This window comes from Gymnogyps californianus, chromosome Z (assembly GCF_018139145.2).
Source record: "Gymnogyps californianus isolate 813 chromosome Z, ASM1813914v2, whole genome shotgun sequence".
NCBI lineage: Eukaryota > Metazoa > Chordata > Aves > Accipitriformes > Cathartidae > Gymnogyps > Gymnogyps californianus.
Window position 1 is genome coordinate 35,794,683 of NC_059500.1, and position 19,941 is coordinate 35,814,623.

At 36.1% G+C, this 19,941-nt stretch overlaps 1 protein-coding gene across 2 annotated transcripts in view; it reads left to right on the forward strand.

Annotated features, from left to right (window-relative positions):
* AUH (AU RNA binding methylglutaconyl-CoA hydratase) overlaps positions 1-19,367 on the forward strand; it is a 110,240-nt gene extending 90,873 nt beyond the window's left edge. Inside the window, exons 3-6 of one of the 2 annotated variants that reach the window (XM_050913695.1) lie at positions 13,578-13,765; positions 15,448-15,498; positions 17,290-17,337; positions 18,169-19,367. In XM_050913695.1, the coding sequence (XP_050769652.1) occupies positions 13,578-13,765; positions 15,448-15,498; positions 17,290-17,337; positions 18,169-18,246 (365 nt within the window). In that variant the 3' untranslated portion in view covers positions 18,247-19,367. The remainder of the gene's footprint in view (positions 1-13,577; positions 13,766-15,447; positions 15,499-17,289; positions 17,338-18,168) is intronic. The other variant, XM_050913694.1, reaches the window with a different exon arrangement.
* Positions 19,368-19,941: the final 574 nt, after the last annotated feature.

Genomic DNA, 19,941 nt, shown 5'->3' on the forward strand with positions numbered 1-19,941 from the left:
TTAACTAGCGAGTACTCAACATTTTGTATATTTTGTTTCCCCATTGTGTAAAACGAACATCATTCCCTACTTCGTATACATTTTTTCAGCCTTTTTCTGGGGACATGATTATTCGTTTTTCCATATTAAAAGTACATGAAGGTGATAATACTTCATCTTACGGGAGTGTTACGGAAATAAATTTCAGTAGTATCTATGAGACACCCATGCTGTGGTGATGTTAAAAAGTTTGTTTTTTCCAAAACTCCTGTGAAGTGAAGGCATATAAATAGCTTTGTTTTATCAACAAGGTAAAAATCCAGCAAACAACAGCTTCCTTCATCTCCTGATTGTCCTTCATTTTTAGAGAAAATATTAAATGGTTAACAAAAATATTAATCTGTACCTTTCCTTTTTTTCCTTTTTTAAACAAAATCACATTACTCTGGTTGTGATACACTGAAATACTTTTCCTGTGTAGTTTCTAAATTGTAACAGGTGTAATCACATTTGTAAATTTAGAAACTTCCACATCTGCTGTAACACATCATCTTAGGTTCCACCCCTCTGCTATTAGAAAAGCCAATTTAGCGTGTTACATAGTGGTTACCAGACTTGGACTAGTAATGACCACAGAAGTTGCAAAACAGTTTCTGATGTATCTCACTTCCCTTGTTCTCAGATATGCATGTAATGTGTTAGAGCTAACTGAAAATATTAAACCTATTTTGTACTGCTGCAGCAGTTGGTTTGAATTTGAAAATGTTAATGTTTGATCAAAAGAAGTCCCTGTCCGCGTTTGGGAAGCTGTAAGAGTGTTAGCTGTTGCTAAGGGGGAGGAAACAGGTGAAAAGAATGCTTTTGCTAGTGCATACAAGTTTTTGCCTTTTTTGTGTCAATACATAAATTAAAACAGCACACCCCCTCCCCTCCCAGCTACTTAGTTGTATTACAAGTGGACACTTTCTGTGTTTAAGAAGTATTATTACTCAAGAGTTTTGAGGCATAGAAGATAAACAATATTAGACCTAGCTTTTGTTTCTACTAAACAATTAAATTTAGTTACTCAAGGGTTTTGAGACACAGAAGATCAAAAATATTAAGTCTTTTGTTTCTACTAAAAAGAATAAGCAAAACCAATTGATTATGCCAAAAAGATAATCAAACTTACTTCTTTCAGAGGTTCAGTAGTTGAATTTAGGATACTCTTGTAAAATGCAGTCATGGATCATCTATACTGTAATGTATAAAAGGCAAACTTTAATATTTGAATTATATTGTATGGTTGCAATCATGGCACTATAGAACACTGATGGGTTTCTTGGAAAACACAACTAACCCAACTCCTGAACTCTCAATAACCCAACTACTCTCAATAGTGTAAAGGATGAATGAAACATCCAACACTTCTCTGAAATTGAAGCACAGCTTTCTAATTTACTGTGGCCCCATTTTCAGCTGCCACAGGGTTGAAGACCTTGAAGTAAGTAGGATGTATGTATCGCGCCAAGGTAATACAGAAAACTAAATCCATTCTACTTATGGTCAACATTAAATTTGAAGCAAATGAAAAATATATCCTTCATATGGGTATGAATAGTGTAACTCAGTTTTTAATTGAATAGTTTACCTATTTTGAGATCCATCATTACAGAATAATAGTACAGAGTCTAATTATTTCCATTTCATATTCATTTATGACTATATTATGTAAGAAAGAAAAATAGTTTCCAAACTCAATGAATTCCCTGTATGTCTGGTATTCTTCTTCAATTTCCAGAAAATTCAACAAATGAAATGGCAATTGTGTAGTCTGCCTTGAACTAACTTGTGCAGCTGTTCTTTTATTTCACGGAACTTCTCTGGCTCTGGAGACTTATTTGAGCCAACTATTACAAATCTCTGAATTTCAGAAATAGTAGATTCCTGTCCTTCCTTCTTTACCTCCATTTTTCATCATGTATTTTCAGTTTATGACCAAGAATTACTTTTTTCCCCCTGATTCTCAGACACAACTGAAAACAAGCTTATAGGAAAAATTGCCCCAAAAGCTGTTAAGCCTTTGTAGCTTTATACTAACAACTCTATATTAATGATCTTTATACTTTAATATGAATTTGAGATCTGAAAAACCAGTGTCAATCAGATGACTGAGTTAGAGTTTTCTCTTGACAGCTAATTCTTACTGTAGAAGTTTTGTGAAATTGTAAAGAAAATAGGAACACAGGGTGCAATGTACTTGACATAGACATGAATGTTTTAAGCAAAAAAATACGAAATTCAATCTCTGAGGCCTACCCTGATGCATTTTTTTAACATCATTTTGCATCTGGGCATCAAGAAATATGAATGACTATACTGAAATTTAAATTATCCGAACTAAAAGAGGATGAAGGAAGTTAGTTTTATTTTGACCTTTTAGCTCAATATACTAGTAGCATTAATACCTGCCAGAAGGAATGGCTATTTGTTAGTTCACTGTGAATGGAGTAAAATTCTCCTTTTAGCTTGGGACTATGAAGTCCTCATAATAAGCTTCTTGCCTTTCTTGATTATGCAGAATGATAAAACATATTTATTGACCTGACAGAATTTGGATGGTCGTAAGAATTTTTTCTAGGTATTTCTAGAAAAGAACCAAAGTAAAGGAAGCCCTCATTTCCCCTGTTTCTAGGAAATATAGTGATGATCTTGCCACAAAAAGAAGACGTTCAGGAGCTTTGCACAGGGTCACTGGAAACTCTGCTTCCAGTTACAGTCATCTGTTTCGGCTCCCTGCAACTCCAAGCTTACTTGCTACACTCGATTTCCCAGTGGTTTTTCCTTAAAAGAGTTCTTTCTCCCTATACCCTGTCTTTTATGTGTGCCTTGAGCATCAGCTATATGTAGTTTATACTTGCAGAAAATGTTTCTTTATTCTTGGAGGGAAAGTAGTTGTCTCTTTCCCATCCAGCATGTTTGCATGAAACCACTGTTGTTCTCTCATTTAGGGAGCTAAAATGATCTAACACAGAATATTGTGGGGAATCATGACTGTGTTTAGTCTAATAAGCAGGGGGAGGTTGTCTGTGGGATCTGAACCTACCATCTTGAGCTCACAGGTGTGCACCTAGCCCTCTGTCCTGTTACGAACCAGTAAGGAGAGGATGTACGTATTACTGGGGCTGGGGGTTTATCAGTGCAAAACAATTAAAATTGCTACTGGTCCAGGATACTCCACGTGTACAGTGCGAGTAGCATATAAGATCACCATCACATTAATGGTCTCATTTTTATTGATTGTATTTTATTTTTATCAGTTCAAACAACCAGGGGGGTTTCTTTGCCACAAATTCTCACCGGTATGAAATAGCACATGGCTTGAGTACAAGCAGCAGACTGGAGAAGAAGGATAAGTTATTTTCTTTAATAAGACATTTTTAGGTGTAGGTAGGACTATTAAAAAACCTGAAGGTTCAGTTCAGTGGCTGAACTAAATTATCAATCAAGTGGTAAAACCAAAATGTTTTGTTTCCGATTAAATACAATACTTTGTTTCACCAGAAATGATGTTTTAGGCTCTTAAAAAAACCCCAAAGAAATAGAGATGCATGAACAAGCAGCCAGATGAGAGAGACTGAGACAGCAAGGTAGACTGTCTCAAATCATATTTAGGTTTTATAACATAAAAAGCATGAGGGCCATGCTAACACATTGCAAGCTTATCCTGCTTTTGGTATTCCATTGGATATCTCCACAGAACACCTACAGCTTGCTGTGTGGCCTTAAATTATACATGCATGGTAAGATACAGCTCTGTTTGGTTAGGGTTAACAATGGAGGTGTAATAACGGCTTTCAATTTCTGAGCTGTTTCAGTGGTCTACTTCCAAGAAGAATAAATGTTACAACCCTGTCTGGCTGGGGAAGAGGGCTGCCAGTTCTTAGGGTGAAACACAGCTCAGGCTTAAAATGAAAGAGAGATGGGAATTCTGTTAAAAAAATACCATTTTTTCTGAGAAAGAAAGAGAAAAGAGACTGAGGCCAAGAAGCTGATGTGGGTTTATGCTTGCTCATCAAATTCCTAGCCTCGCAGGCAAATGGAGTCTACAAGGAGTTTCATTCAGCTTGTCTACTCTTTTTCTAAAGATTCCATGATTCTCTTCAGATTTCAAGGGTAAAGTGTCCTTTATTAAAGAAATCCTTTTTTTTTTAGTTTCTTGCTCATACGCCATGTATTCTCTGAAAGACTTACACAGCAATAGAGCTTTTGAAGTCTCCAGACTCCAGTAAAATATTCCTAAACTGTGGTGGATTTGGGAGAGCTCTAGCACTGACTCTTTAATCAAGCAGGTGGATTGCTGCCAGAGAAGGGTCAAAGGATCTGCATGTAGGAGTGCCTTGAGAGATCCAGAACTAGGAGCAGCAACCAGGCTGTAGCCGCACCTAGAAGCACAAAGGGTTCAGCAGCTAGGTCTGCTCACATCAGAATGGTCCTGCCTGAAGAGTAGGATGAGGCCAGCTAGTGAGAAGTGAGTGGTGCTATCTTGTTGATCCTTAGCGTTTGTTATAAACTACTCTTAATGAGTCCTGTTAATTAAAAGTTAATTATATTTTTTTTAAAATAAGTGCAGTGTTTCCGGCAACTATCCTAGCTCTTGCTGCTGATATAGATTCATTTCTTCATTACCTCCTGCTTATATAGCCCCAAATGTCTTCCTTCCTGGAATTTGGATGTAGGATGTAAGGAAAATAAAATTAATATCTAATTTCTTTGATTCTTAAAACTGTAAAGGTCCTTGAAAGCCAACTCATCTGTGTGTGATTAGGTGACAGAAGAATCTAATTAGCACTAGCTTCTCCATTTATAGGGAAAGACTTGCCATTGCATAGAGCTGTTTTGCATTGCATGCTATAAACAGTGACTTCTCTTCTGTATTGCTCCGTCACAGCAGCAGGTGAGAGGAATATAAAAGGTGTTTTCTTAATGTAATTCCTTTCCTTAGTGTTGTAACAGCCTGACAGCTACAGCCTAGGAATAATCACTTGCTTAATCTCTTTCTTTGTTGATTTCCTGTCAGTTATTGGCTTTTGGGGTTTTTTGAGGAATTACAAATTGACTAGAAGGTGATGGAAGAGCTATAATTTTCTGTTAAGGAAAAACATCTGAGTAATCCTAAACAATAAAATGTTAAAATACCAGTTTGCACTTATTGGGGTAGGTCCACTGTTGTACAGCAACTGCCCATATAGCAAATCTATCCCATATACATTTAAAGTTGTTATATATCTTTACACAAAATTATATGCATATTAAAGTGAAAATTTTTAATGAATTTGGACTGTAATGTCTTTAAAAACTCTGATTCTCAAAATGTTAACAATGTGAATTAAATGAGATAGTATTTGTCAGTGAGGGAAGAAGAGTCACTTTAAATGTACAATCTGTTGTCTGGCCTTTTAATAGTAGTGTAACTCAAAACAATGTGCTAGTCCTGCCTACCTTCTCTCAGTTGATCCTGAAGAGCAATATATGGAACCAAGGGTTAGTTGAAAGTAGTGAAGAGATGTGATTTCCTCATAAGAACATGAACAAATAAGCAATTTGGGTCTTCTTCCAGTTGCTTTTGTTTGTGTTGAATTTGTAACCTTTCAGTCTTTGAATACCTGGTCTTTTGTATAGTCTGGAGGGTATCTGCTGCTCTCAAGTATAGCTGAGTAGTGACTGAATCATATTTGTATGGTGAATAAAGAAGTTTTCTGTAGAGCCTGTAAAGGATGATCCTGGCTTTGGAAAAGTAGTTTCTCTCCCAGCCCATGTCATAGGCTTCTAACCTGGTATGTTCAGATCACTTAAACTGCAATTTCTTACGTGTCAGTTCAATGATTTTAGTATTTTGATAGCCAGTCCAGAGGTATTGAGCATGAAAACCTGAAGCTGAAGTCACTAAGGCTGCTTGTGTCTCTGAAAAAAACGAGTCTTTCATTGTTTCAAGCTAGGCATGCCAATATCCATGTGATCAAAATTAGCACATGGAGAATATCCTACAACACAGACGGAATGCATGTTTATATTTACGTTTGTGATGAATTTATTTTAATTGTTAATTTCTAATATAGGTTTTAAATATTCTTGCAGATAGGTAATGTACTTACAAAGAATAGCAAATAGTGTAACATTCAGAATACAAATTAACATGCACAAGTAAAAACATTTCAATTATTCATGTGACTTACAGAATTTTTAATAACAGCAGTGATTATTTCTTCACATATCAACTGTTACTGTAAAATAACAAATAGAAGGGTCAGTCTGGGAAGTAAAAAGAACAGAATGCCATTCTGGTGCTCCTAGATAGCACTACAAAATCTAACAGATCAAGCTGAATAAGTTGGGAGTATTTCTGAGTATCAGACTTGGTATCTCAAAATTAAGTTCCAATTTATTGAAGAGTTTGCTTTTTGCATTGCAGATTGTTAGATTAATGCATGCCAGCTTTGAATGATTTGGCCAGGTTTTTGGTAGAGTCTGTGTTTTCAAAGCACCGTAAAATGTTACAGACATTATGTTATAGCCTAGGTACTAGGCTAGGTGCAGTGTAGCTGTAGTGTATGGCTGCCTCATCTGGGAGGACATCCTACTCAAGATGAAAAATATGCTTCATATGTATGAGTTCATTTTACATATATTTATCAGTAGAGAGAGTGGTCTGCCGCCTTGGGATTTGATAGCTGAACCAGGTGGTGGCGTGTCCTCCTACAATCTCGTTGGCTTTGCTGTTTTCCCTGGGCTCCCATTCTGTTAGCCAGCGATTCTCCTTTCTTTAGTGCTGCTCAAGTCAGAGAATTTCAGGGATGAATAATTTCAGAGGTAAATTCTTAAAAACCCATTACTTTGGAACAGTTAAAAGCAGGTTAATTTGATAGTAGTCAGGATGGGAGAAAGAATAGTTAGGAATAGGAATTGATTTGGGGGGTTAAGTAGAGTGATGGATTTCTTTGCTGTGTGGAAGAACAAAATGGTAGATTTCCATAAGGAGAGCACTGAAGTGAGGAAAACATTCAAGTCACTTGCTCATAAGCAGTGAAGACTTCAGATTTAATAGTCTGGTTTTTGCTTTGCTTGTTGTTTCTTTATTTCAATTCTGTCCATTAAAAAATAAAGTAATTGTCCTAATTTGGGACTGTGATCTCATTCAAAATGTAAATCAAAATAGGATACTACTGTGGCAATTAATTTTTCTATATTTCACTTGCCCTAAGTAATAATGATAGTTTTTCTCATGTCTGTTTTTTTTGTCCTGATTTTCACATGAATCGAATTTTAGCTGTCATAGTCAATCCATAACTGTAAGAACATGGACTATAAAATTATGTATTTAAAATACAAGTTAAATAAAAGTTTTTACCTAATATTACTCATAAAGCCCACATGATTTGTAAAGTATGATCATACAGAGCAGCACTGGTCTAAACCTCCTACCTGTTGTTACAGCTGAGTAATGACTTCATAAATGTGTGGGTGTAATTTTGAAATTGGAAAATGCCTTCTCTTGGGCCATTAATTTCTGTCTGCAGCAAGATGAGTTATGTTTTAATGTGTATGTACTTCTGAATTTAGTTTAAGTTCACTTTCCGTCATTGCATTCCCAAACGACAATAAGACCAAGTTCCCATCTGGAGTAATAGGAAGGCATGTGGCCTTACCGAATATCTGTGTGTGCTCATGCTTGTTGTATTTGTTTTCATTTAAGTAAAAGTTAACAAGTAGATTAACGGCCTTAGGCATTTCTCTTTTCTTCCTCAAATAATTTCAATTTTAAAAAATTGCAGATTGTCAGTGTGTGCATTGATAATACCGTGAGTCCTGGGAGTCCACGCATGGTAATGCAGATCTGTGCTTGTCAAGCAGTGTTTAGTCTGTCAGTGGAGTCCGTACAGTTGATTGTACCACGCTCGTGAGAGAAATGTGGAGTAAGCTCCTGTCGTGGTTTAACCCCAGCCAGCAACTAAGCACCACGCAGCCGCTCACTCACTCCCCCCCCACCCGGGGATGGGGGAGAGAATCAGGAAAAAAAAAAACTCGTGAGTTGAGATAAAGACAGTTTAATAGGACAGAGAGGAGTGAAAAACAATGGTAATGATAACAATAATATGACAATAGTAATACTAAAAGAATTAAACTATACAAAGCAAGTGGTGCACAATGCAATTGTTGACCGATGCCCAGTTGGTTCCCGAGCTGCGATCCGCCCCTCCCAGCCAACTCCCCCAGTTTATATACAGGGCATGATGTCATTTGGTATGGAATAGCTCTTTGGCCAGTTTGGGTCAGCTGTCCTGGTGGTGTCCCCTCCCAGCTTCTCGTGCCCCTCCAGCCTTCTTGCTGGCTGGGCATGAGAAGCTGAAAAATCCTTGACTTAGTATAAACACTACTTATCAACAACTAAAAACATAAGTGTGTTATCAACATTATTTTCCTACTAAATCCAAAACACAGCACTATACCAGCTACTAGGAAGAAAATCAACTCTGTCCTAGCTGAAACCAGGACAGCTCCTTACACCAGATGCGGAAGCCCTTTTGAAATGGAGTCCATTTTATAAAAATCAGGTTCCAGATGCATTTTTTGGTTCCATTCATTTCATGTTTGCAGCCGTCTGCTGGGAAACCATCTTCTATCTTTCTCAATCTACAAGAGGATTACTTATTTTGAAAATAAATTAGTTTTTCTAAATTACCCGACGATTTAATCTTTCTGTACAAAAGCTGTGATTATTTAACTGCTAGTGAATTCTGAAAGTGTATTTACACTTTCTCTCATGCATCGTAAGCGTTCATACATCTTCAGGCCAAGTACTACATTTTTCTGACTCAAGCTGCCACCTCCAAGCACCCACGCATGGCAGTTTGGTATATGTTAGGCGTTTTTCAGATAGGTTTTTAAATAAACCAATCCACAGATGAGATGAATAAAATGGATTGTGAAAATTAAGGACTGATTTGCAAATTAAGTTGGCAGTTTTGGAGCTGGGGTTTGCCACTGCCAGGCTGGTGTAGGTAGCAGGTCATCCTGCCTCTTTGACCTCAGGTAGGGTTGTGTCTGACATTCCTGCAGGGCTTTCTTCAGCTTGAGTGGCAGGCCAGACTTCCATAAGCCCTTTTGGCAACCTACTACGAAATCTCACTCAAACAACTTCTCAGTCATCACAGACCCCGGGGCAACCTCTGAGTCGGCCTCAGGCCACTGTCTCAGACTTTGCTCAGTTCTCTGGTCTTCTTCCAAATGACGACTTGTATGGCCAGACATGAGAGCGGACTCGCCTACCGCCTGATCTTCGTCAGCTCAGTGCTTTTTTCCCCTTGCAGAGAAAATGTTTTCTTTCTTTTCTTCTCCATCCCGTTTTCACCCTGTCACTTGCATCTTCGTTGATGTCTTTCCCGGTCTAAATTGTTTTCAGTTGTTAGTCGGTTATACAGTTTGTGCTGGTGAAGGGCTCTTCATGTTTTCCTCTGTGAAAGGATTTGGGATGTCTGAGCCCATGAAGATTTATACCTGGATTTAAGTTAGCTAAAACATGTACAATTTTGCAGGATCAAGGCCTAATCTGGGAAACAGTCTGTTGGAAACTTTGTGTTAAATATTGTCTTGTTAGAGTGTTTAGGCTTTTAGAGTGTTTAATATTTTGAAAATTGCTTAACTTAGCAATGGATGGCAGGTATTTTAAAAGTGGAAAATATGTTCGTTACACCGACTTCTAAAATATGACTTACATGACTGAAAAGTATTACATTAAAATAATAATTTTATCTATGGGAGTTTATTTATGGGCTCATATTGTTAAGGATTCAGTGTTACCAACAGCAGGTTTCTGCATTCCATATTTCTATGAGTTTCAATGGAAAGGAGAAAAATTACTCCTTACAGCTTTCTGCAAAAAAATCACAAGGATACATTTAAGCCATCGCTTGACTGACTTGAATAATTAGAAAGTTTGTGGCTGACAGACTTTGGTTTCACCATTGATTATTAATAAAACATTAGAAATGCACAGTAGTCTTTAGAAAAAGAAATCTAGAAACCTGTCAGTTAAATCAATCTAATGCGAATCAAACAAAGCTCGTGATAGAAAGGATAGGATAGAAAGACTCATTTTTACTTGACTTAATAAACAGGATTATTACTGAATTAAAGTTTGGATTTTTTGTCAGAACAGGATTTTTTCCAATATGTTTTGACAGAGCCTTCAACTATGAGAAACTACTGACTGTAGATATTCTCTGCCAGAATGATGAATCTATTTCCAGTAAGCTAGTTGCTTCATCTTGTTAGATATACTCTTGGGAATTTATCACGTAATTCCCTTAATCCAAACCAGTTGTGTACATATTTTGTAATTGATGAATTACTGACAGTAAATAAATATTCATACAAAATCAACTATTTGTTAAAGAAAAAAAATACTGTTCAACAATTTTTGTACCAGAACTTAGCAGTCTTACATTTACTGTGTCTTTTCACATGAACTAGAGTGTGATCTAAAACTGCTGTTTACAATTATTAGAACATTGAATATATACCATCTCAGATAAGAACGCATTTGCATTGCAACTGTATGTCAAATACTTTTATCAACACAGTGAGTAACACCAGATCACTAGTCCTTGAAATAACATGTCATTAAATTTGTGAAGATGAAACAACTATTCTTCCATCAAATTCTGCTCTACATTTAGATGAAATGCCTTGGTTAAGTAATGTCTTTGAAGACTGGGTGTTACTTCCTTTAGCTCTGATTGTAGTTGGCAGGCATTATATGTTCTTTGTGTATTACCAAAACAGAACATCTATCTGCAGCGTACTCTCTGTCTTTTCTTCATAAATGGATGTAACTTTGGTGCGTTGGACATATTTTGGTGTGTTGTTTGCGTTTGATTAATTGGGTCTTACTGCTTTTGTGTGTGCATATATCTTTTTCCTACTACTGAGTATATGTGATTGATGCACTGAACTGTTGGCTTCTGTTCTGTGGATATTAATCAAAGAATATGCTCCTCTGCTTAATGGCTTTGCAGTGTAGGAGGCAGCCAAACAACGTAGACTATAGGCTGCTTTTTTTGCTCTTTAATCATTATTGTGTAAGACACTGGCAAGAACACTTTTTTTCATCTATAAACACTATTTCATGCTTAAACATATCCATTGTTTGGTCAAAGTTATGAAATATTGTTGCTCAATTGAATTTTGTTTTCAACATTTCCTGGTAAAAGCAGTAATAGAAGAGATAAAACAGTAAAGGAAGGGGACATAATTAGGTAGAAAAAAATACTAAGCATAGCAAGCAAGGAAGAAGCAGAAGATGTGGAGTCAGTGAATTCAGCCTCATATAGTTCCAGGTCTTATGATTTGGACAGATAGTTTTCTTTAATCAAAAGCCAAACCTGATGCTTTTCTAGATTCCATTACTATAATGGAAGGGATAATTTATGACTAAACTATTCTTAAAGAGAATCAGGGTAGACATTTGTTATGTTCTGATGTACACTTAAAATGTGTATAAGGATAGATGTTGATTAGGGTGTGACAGCTTCTTTGGGTGAGAAATTAAAAGGCATGTTCAGTATTTAAAACAAAAAAGCCAGTAAATGTTTGTTTGTGGTGATGGAGGTACAGCTCAGTATCAGAAGCAGCTTCTTGAAAACACAGCTCACATTTTTATGCCATGTATTTCTGATATAACGGTTGATAGCTGCAGCTTTAGTCATTCTCTGTGAATCTCACCAGTGAGGCAGTCAAGGCTAATAGGAAGGCTTAGGCTTCAGGGTTTGTAGTATTTTACAGGGGGTTTTGTTTTAGTCTCCCCGCCCCTTTCATAAAAATGCCCTAGAATAGGGGCTTCCTCTAAATTATGCCACTAGCAAAATTTTCCCCCTAGCACTATCGCTGGCTTAGCTGTACAACTAGCAGAATTAGCAGAGTTTACTGAACAGGAGTTCCTCTCGCTGTTGCCTGTTGCCCTTGACCATTAGGACAGTCTTACTGAAATCTTCTCAGAGTGGTAGGACCATAGAGAATATCACATTATTTACTAAGGTGGTGGTTCTACAAATTTTATTTTAACTGTTATAAGTGTAAGCATTTTTTTAATTCCTCCAGTTTCAGCCCAGAAAATATATCTCAGTTTTTGTAATAGATCATGATTTTGTAATATTCTAGAAAGGCATAAGGCAGAAATCCCCCAAACCTTTTGCATTTTTGTATGATGTAGTGTGTTCAAAGGCAGGTCTGTTTTTATGGAAAGGAATACAGTAGTACTGAAGCTTGTGGTTCATAAAAAAGAATAATTGAAAGATGAATCATTGAATTGCAAAAACTTTTTGTTTGTTTCCAGTCAGTTGATTTGTCTCAGAGATGTGTTTAAAGTATTTTCAGGTAACATCAGTAAGAGAACTGAATGGCTTCAATAAAATACTGGCTTAGTCCACCATTATCTAGTGGAAATTAATATCTTTTATATTAGTTGAACATACATTTATCTAGTGTTGCACCACCTCCCTTTGAACACCACCTATAAATACTCCTCTTGCATATATACATGTATTTATATTTGAATAGATTAGCATGCTCTTGCAGAAATAGCTGTTTGGAAAGAAATTTTTACTTACAGACTGTCTATATAAATTGAATATTTGTTTCAGATCCATGTCAAAATGGTAGACCATGTATATTTTCAAAATCCTTTCTCCTGGATAAAGGCCATTTCCACTGTTTTAATTCATACAAACATCTGCTTCTGTGATTTGAGTGTACTCCTTCAGTTTTGTTAATGATTATTCCCGTATTCTCATTGTTTGTCTATTCTGGAAAGTTAATTGTTAGTCCAACTAAGCAATCTTCACCTATCTGGTTAATGTAGCTACTGCTTATCGACTTTCTGAAAATGCTGATCTGCCAAAGAAGTTTCTAACTTAGTAAGAAAAGCTAACTGAAGTTAGGTGCCTTTCTCTGCTGATCCACACCTGCCATTGTCCTTCTCTAGTTTTTGTAATCAGGTTTTAAGACTTCAACAATAATATGGAAGTAAGAAGAGGCAAAACTATGGCTTTTTAAAGACCTTGTCTAGTGGTTTTATTTTAGTTTACGTATAAATATTGTCCCTAACGTATGCAAATTTTAGCATGAACTACAGTATTGTTAGAGTATATATTCTTTTTGAGTATAGTTCTTCAAAAGTGTTCATATTGTGGTGATTAATATCATAAAAATATACAGATTGTTAAAAAGAAGCAGAGTTTTTGGATTTGGTAATTACTGGCAAGTAGTTTTCCTTCAGCTTTTGGCTGATATGAATAAGATAACTTCTCTGTAATCAAACAGAATCTCTACTAATATTACCTCTTTTCAGTTCTTTACATATCTTTCTACAAAACAGAGCAATTGATTTCATTTTAGATGTAGTTTCAAAACTGTTTAGTTTTGAAATAGTTTAATTTCTGTATGTTCATGTAATTGTTTATGGAATTAAAAATGAAGATATTTCAACTGAACAAGGCATTTACATTTGTGGTATAAATGGATGGGAAACTAATACTTGCATTTTCTGTTTTTCCAAACTTTAGGGGGGACACAGAGATTACCTCGCACAATTGGAGTGTCTTTGGCAAAAGAACTAATCTTCTCTGCACGTATTGTAGATGGTGAGGAAGCAAAATCAATAGGATTGATTAGCCATGTGGTAGAACAGAATGAAGCAGGGGATGCTGCATACAGAAGAGCATTAGCTCTGGCAAGAGAATTTTTACCTCAGGTAAAACAAATTATTTTGATTTTAGTTTTTACCAAACATTAAAACTGAAAAAGAACCAGCTGTATTAAGAAAAACTGTCATGAAGTTATGTATTAAAAAGCCATTCTAGTTATGTGGAGGGCAATCAGAAGTTTTCTCTCTTGTGTATTGAATGGTGTTATTTGGTAATTATTTCATAGCAAAGCAAAAAAACTCTGCGAATCCTTGTATCGTCATGATGTGGTCTGTGTTTGTATTGTGTATTTTGGCTTTCAAGTTTTAAACAAAAAAATAGTATACAGAGGTTTTTTTAGTAAAGCAATTATCTCAATATGTTATTCTGTTGCTGGTGAACTCTTCAGAAGAGAAGCAAAAAGGTCCATATGAAAGTGGACGTATCTCAGTGTAACTCCTATTTTGAAAACATAAAGCTAAATACAATTTCAGTATTAAAGCAAAACCCATTTACTAGTGGAAAATTTGCTTTCTGTCCTTTGTGTGTAAGCTTGATGAAAGAATCATGCTCTTATTATCATTCATTCTAAGTGACATCCTGTCTCTGTCTTTCGTAAAAGTAATGAAACGGGATTTGCTGAGTTCCTGTGCTTTAGAACTTGAAAATTTTAGCAAGAAGCTTAGTATGACCGTTACAGGAGTCTTTGTATTAGCTGATTGCTACCTGTTCCCGTGTTGCCCTAGACTGCAAGCTGTTTGTTCAGAGTAAGAATGTGAGTTTGGAGCTTTTGATAAACCTGCTTTTCAAGTGAAGAAAATAATTAGTAAACCACTGTATTGGATCACAAGTGTAACAGCTAAAATTTTTCCTTGAAAATGGAAAATGTTACAGATTAAATATGGCATTTAACATTGGTTATTTGTGTCTTGAACACCCTCATAGAAAGACAAACATGAAAAATAGAGTGAAAATTTTAACATACATTAATACATACATAACATTGATACATACAGTGATTCTGGGACGTTGATTTGTAGTTACAACTTCGCATTGCAACCAGCTCAAAAGCATTCAGCTTTTCCCAAAGCAGCGGGCCACTTGTTTAAAGCAATGTCTGAACATTCAGAAGCTGATGCTGATGGATAGGCACAGGACTGAGACGATTCCCAAAGATGTCTCGCTGTTCTGCAGGACATTGGAGGAGGAGGGTGGAAATCTCTCTGCTCGCTGGGGACCTCAGTCGCTCACGGAAGAGTATCATCACTTGACCAGTGCAGTCTTTGCAGTAGCGTATTTTAGGTTTGAAGCTGCATCAGTTCATTTTATTTCATTGTCACATCTTTTCATGTGTCTCCATGGTGTGATAACAGGGACATAAGATTGACCTTGTGAAGGCCTATAATGATGTCTCTTAAGGTGGCCATTCTGAGCCTTGTTTTGAAGGGAATTGAGCAAGCTTGACAAAAGTGGAAACATAAAGTTTGAAACATAAACCAAACACACTGCTTTAATTAGGTTCTTTTGAAAACAGTATACTTTCACTTTTTCCTCAGTATTGAAACTATCAATTTGGAAGCAAATGTCTACTATAGTGATGTAATTTAGGATATTTGACCTGTTTACTATAAATTTAATAAAAGTCCGAAGTCTAGAAGGTCCCAATATAAGAACATTGATGTGCAGACTCTTCACTGCATAATCTTGTAGATTTTGATGATATATAAATAAGCTTTTTCTTTCATTTTAGGGACCAGTAGCAATGAGAGTTGCAAAACTGGCCATCAATCAGGGAATGGAGGTAAGGATCTATACTTTCTACAAGAGTAAGCAGAAGTCAGGCTGGCAACAGGTCTACTGTGGTGATTTTTCTTCTAGAACTTTTTAGTTTCTCAGTGTATAGTCTTTCAAAATCTATTTGGTCAAAACTTTTTGAAAGATGAAATGCAATTTTTTTATGTCTCAGACTCCTGAGACTAGAGTTCGTGCTGATTTACATAATGAGGCTTAGTAACCTCATGTCTGTCCAGGAGTAATGCACTCTGCTAATTATTAATACTAGAAAGTAAACATATAAACTACTATGAACAAGTGGTATTTCAAATGCTGGGCGGAAAAAAGCCTCAAAGTCATACTCTGTCAAGTCTATCAGTGCTCTCAGTGTTTAGTAACTAATAAAGTTAAAGGCCAAAAGGCATGTTATTTGTTTTTAATAGTCTAATAGGGGTTAGTGTTAAAATTATATCTGGAGTCTGATTTCATATTTCATTCTGATTGCCACTCCTTCTTGAACACTATTGACCTAGCTCTAAAGCTTGTTAAAATCCAGCCCTGAACAGGTCTGGACATGTGTTTTACTTTAGGCTTGTGAATCATCTTGCTGAGCTCAGCAGGACTTTTCATATGTAAAGTTAAGCACATGCATAAGCTCTGCACCAGGACACCTTATTGCTCAAAGGGAAAGGGGATCAGACCACATGCAACATCTGAATCCAAGAAGATGAATTTAAGAATGGTCTGTCTTTTCTTAAAGTCTCAAAAGCAACTAGTGATATAATTGAGTTCAGCACAGCGTACCACCAGTAAGTTTTGGCCTGAGAACCAAACTCAGGTGCTGTTGTGCAGACAGTATGTTTGTTAGGTTTCCACAGCAAGTAATGATGGAATTCAAGATTTATTTCAGTGGTACCCAAGGTTCAAAATGCTACCTACCAGGTATAGTGGACTGAAAGGTCAAAATCATGATGTTTATAGAATTAGGGACAATAGGGTTAGAAGGACTCTGAATGATCATCTAGTTCAATCTTGAGGTCCCAAGCCAAGATCTACTGTGTCAAAACCAATCAAGCCAAATGTTCATTCAAGCTGTTGTTACAAACCTTCCATGGCAGAGATTTCACGGCTTCCTTTGGTAATCTATCCTATAGCATATCTCCCCTTGACAAATTGCTTGTGGTGCATAGCCACAGTCCTTTCAGTGGCCATGTGGAGAGCTGGTAAGTTCTGCAGCAGCTGATGCTTAAGACAAGTAGTGAGGGGAAAATTCAGCCTTTTCAGCTGTTCAGACCAGCTAACAAAATAAAAAAAGGTATTAAAACTAGGTGATGATGCAGGATGGCCATTGGCCTCTTTTTTTTATATTTTAAATCCCTTTCAACTTGAATTTATGTTTATTTTGTGGCATGGCATCATGTTCTTATATGACATTTTGAAGATAACTTGTTTCAGAACAATTTTTAAATAATCATGCAGCACCTTAAATCTTTTCCCCTGTAGTAAATGAAATGATTACAAATGTGCAAGTAGCTAATAGTTTTTAGTCCAGATGATTTGTAGTGAAGAACATACATTGTTTTGACAGTGTCTTATGTACTAATTGTATCGCCAAATAAGGAAACTGTTACAGAAATACTAACCGCTTTCACCACATGGCAGTGTAGCGTTTCTATGTTAAAGTAGTGTAGAAGAACTTTGCAGAAGTGTTTTAGTATGTGGCATATAGAAACACAGTATTTAAGTTAGCTGTCAGGAAATAATATATAATAAATATACAAAAATATGCTTTCAAAAAACATTGTATTCTTTTCCTCAGGTCGACTTAGTAACAGGTTTAGCAATTGAAGAAGCTTGTTACGCTCAGGTATGTAACTATGATTACACGAAAAAACCCAGAGAACAGGCTTTGTTGGTGCCTGTTATGAAACATGCAGAAATTCAACTAGAAATTGCTCTATGATTTCTTCTACAAATATCTGGCTTTGTATTTAGACCTTCCTTCTACTTACTCTGGTTTTGTAAGGGATTTAAGGAAGGAGGTGTAGTTTAGGACAAAAACATCTCCCTGCCAAGACTGTTAGGGTGAAGGCAGTGAAGCACTACCAGCCGTATACCTAGCTGGTCATACACTGCCGTGCATCTAGTCCAAGAACTGCCTTGCTGTTGCTTTGTTTTGGTTTAACATGTAATAACACGAAGGGCACTTCATTAAGATGTGCCACTAATGGCATATGTGCTAATCAACAGAAAATCGAGACAAACCTCTTTGCCGGTGAAACATGGGAATGATGTATTTGAGTTTGTATGTTCTTGACTTTGAGACAAGTTTTTGATCATGGAAACAGAAGCATCAGCATTAGATGCTTATTTAAAACATATGGTGATCTGATTAATAAGCTACCCCCTCCCCCCCAAAAAAGCACCTAGAACTCAAAAACAAACCCTAAAGAGTTTCTTACAGTCATCTGTTTCGAGAAAAGATGCTCCTTCTTCTCCCAAATTGTTTCTCAGCCTTCTGTTGTGCGTTTGAAGTGTCTGGTACTTTCCTGTATCTGACTAGATATTTTAGTTTTCATTTTTCTGTTGTATTATATGTTGCATGTTGGATGCATTGAAGAACTAGGATTTGTATGAAAATATTTTTCTTGGTATTGTTTTTGGTGTCAATAATGAATTGTTACTCTGCTCATTGCAGACTATTCCAACAAAAGATAGAATTGAAGGCCTTCTTGCATTTAAGGAGAAGAGACCTCCTCGCTACAAGGGAGAATAAAAGAAGCTGATGCCTTTAAAATACAGTGGGATAAAAGTACTGCTATGAGGACCATTAAGGTGCACTTTGCATCCGCACCTGGAATATCACAAGCACCAAAGTAAAAGCAAATCATACTAATGTTACAACTTTTGAATGTGTCCATACTTGTACTGGGCCCAGATAGAAATGTGCGTCAACTCATGCTCATTACAGTTTCTGAAGGTTGATCTGTGTATTGGCAAGGTCACAGGTTCATGCAGCATTTTTAAAATTTCATATGTATGAAACGTACCATTCCGTAATTGAAAAAGCTCTGTAAATTCTTTATATAGACAAAACCTATATGTGATGTTAAGTATGAATCTGCTGTATCATTTTATCAAAACAAAAATGACTACTGAACACCAAAAATAAGAAATTGTACCAAATATGCATTAAAATGAATCTGTATATCAGTAAAAATTATATTTGAGTATTCTGCCTGAATATGTATGTTATTAATAAAGCTAAGGGAAATGAAAAGGATTATTGTTTGGAAAATGTTAAGCTTTATTTAGCTGACTTACACTATTCTAAGTAAAATGAAATTAACTTAGCACATAATGGCATCCTTTTGATGAAGTCATTGCCATTATATTCATTTAATTGTATTAAATGAAGACATTTTCAAGGCCAGCCTTTAATTATGCATTCTTGTATGTTAAACCTGGCTTTGTCTTGCATTCTTCCAACATATCATCTGATCAGTGCTGTCTGCTGTGAAGAAACTTTACTTCACTTGCCCCAGTTATTTTGAATTTTTGATGATTGTATTAAAGATTGTTGTGCAGGGATGCGACTAATGCGCTGTTAAAGAAACCAGAATTCTGTTAATCTCCAGAATATTACTTTTGCAGGTCCTAATAATGTATATTTATATACAATGGGGATGATTCTGAAATGTTCTTTATTCTGTGGCGGCCTCAGGGTTCTTTTAATACATTGAAAGAGAAATCCAGTAGGTTTTGAGGTGAGAAAACTGTTGTGATTCATACTGTATATTTGCTGTGGACATGGCATATACAGCAAATGCCTGGAAATAACCTATTAGAAAGTATTTTTGTTAACTTGACTGGAAAATAAACATGGCTTAGCAGTCAGAGGCTGTCTTTTTATATGAAAACAAATTTCTTCGTGTTTGGTTACCATTAGCTCGCGAAACTTGTGCATGCTCTGCTGTTTCTGCAACATTAACTATGGTCACTGTCCATATCTATGATGATAAAGCAGCTGATGAACATGAAATGACAAGAACTCATTTAAATTCATATTTAGACATATCATTACATGTAAATTGATTATAACTGGTAGAGCACACACTTTGTTGACTGGTAAACTTGCTGAGTCAATCATTTCATACAGGATAATTTGCAAATAAAGTACCGGTGCTTGTTTTGATAGTCATATAAAGCCTAGAGGGTCATTTTCTCAAGATTTTGAAATGCTAACATGTCATTTTCATTTTTACTGAGTAGGAAATAATTATGTTAATAGGATAAAAAAAATACTAAGTCTATGCTGACGGGTTTCTGTTTCATAACTTTGATACACAGTCTGGTTATTGAGCTGCCTCTTTTTCTAACAAGCGCTGATTAAGTAGCTTCTGTGAATGTCTATTTAAAAAAATCTAATAACTTTAAATACTGTGGCATAAGACTGTGTAGATTAGTGCCT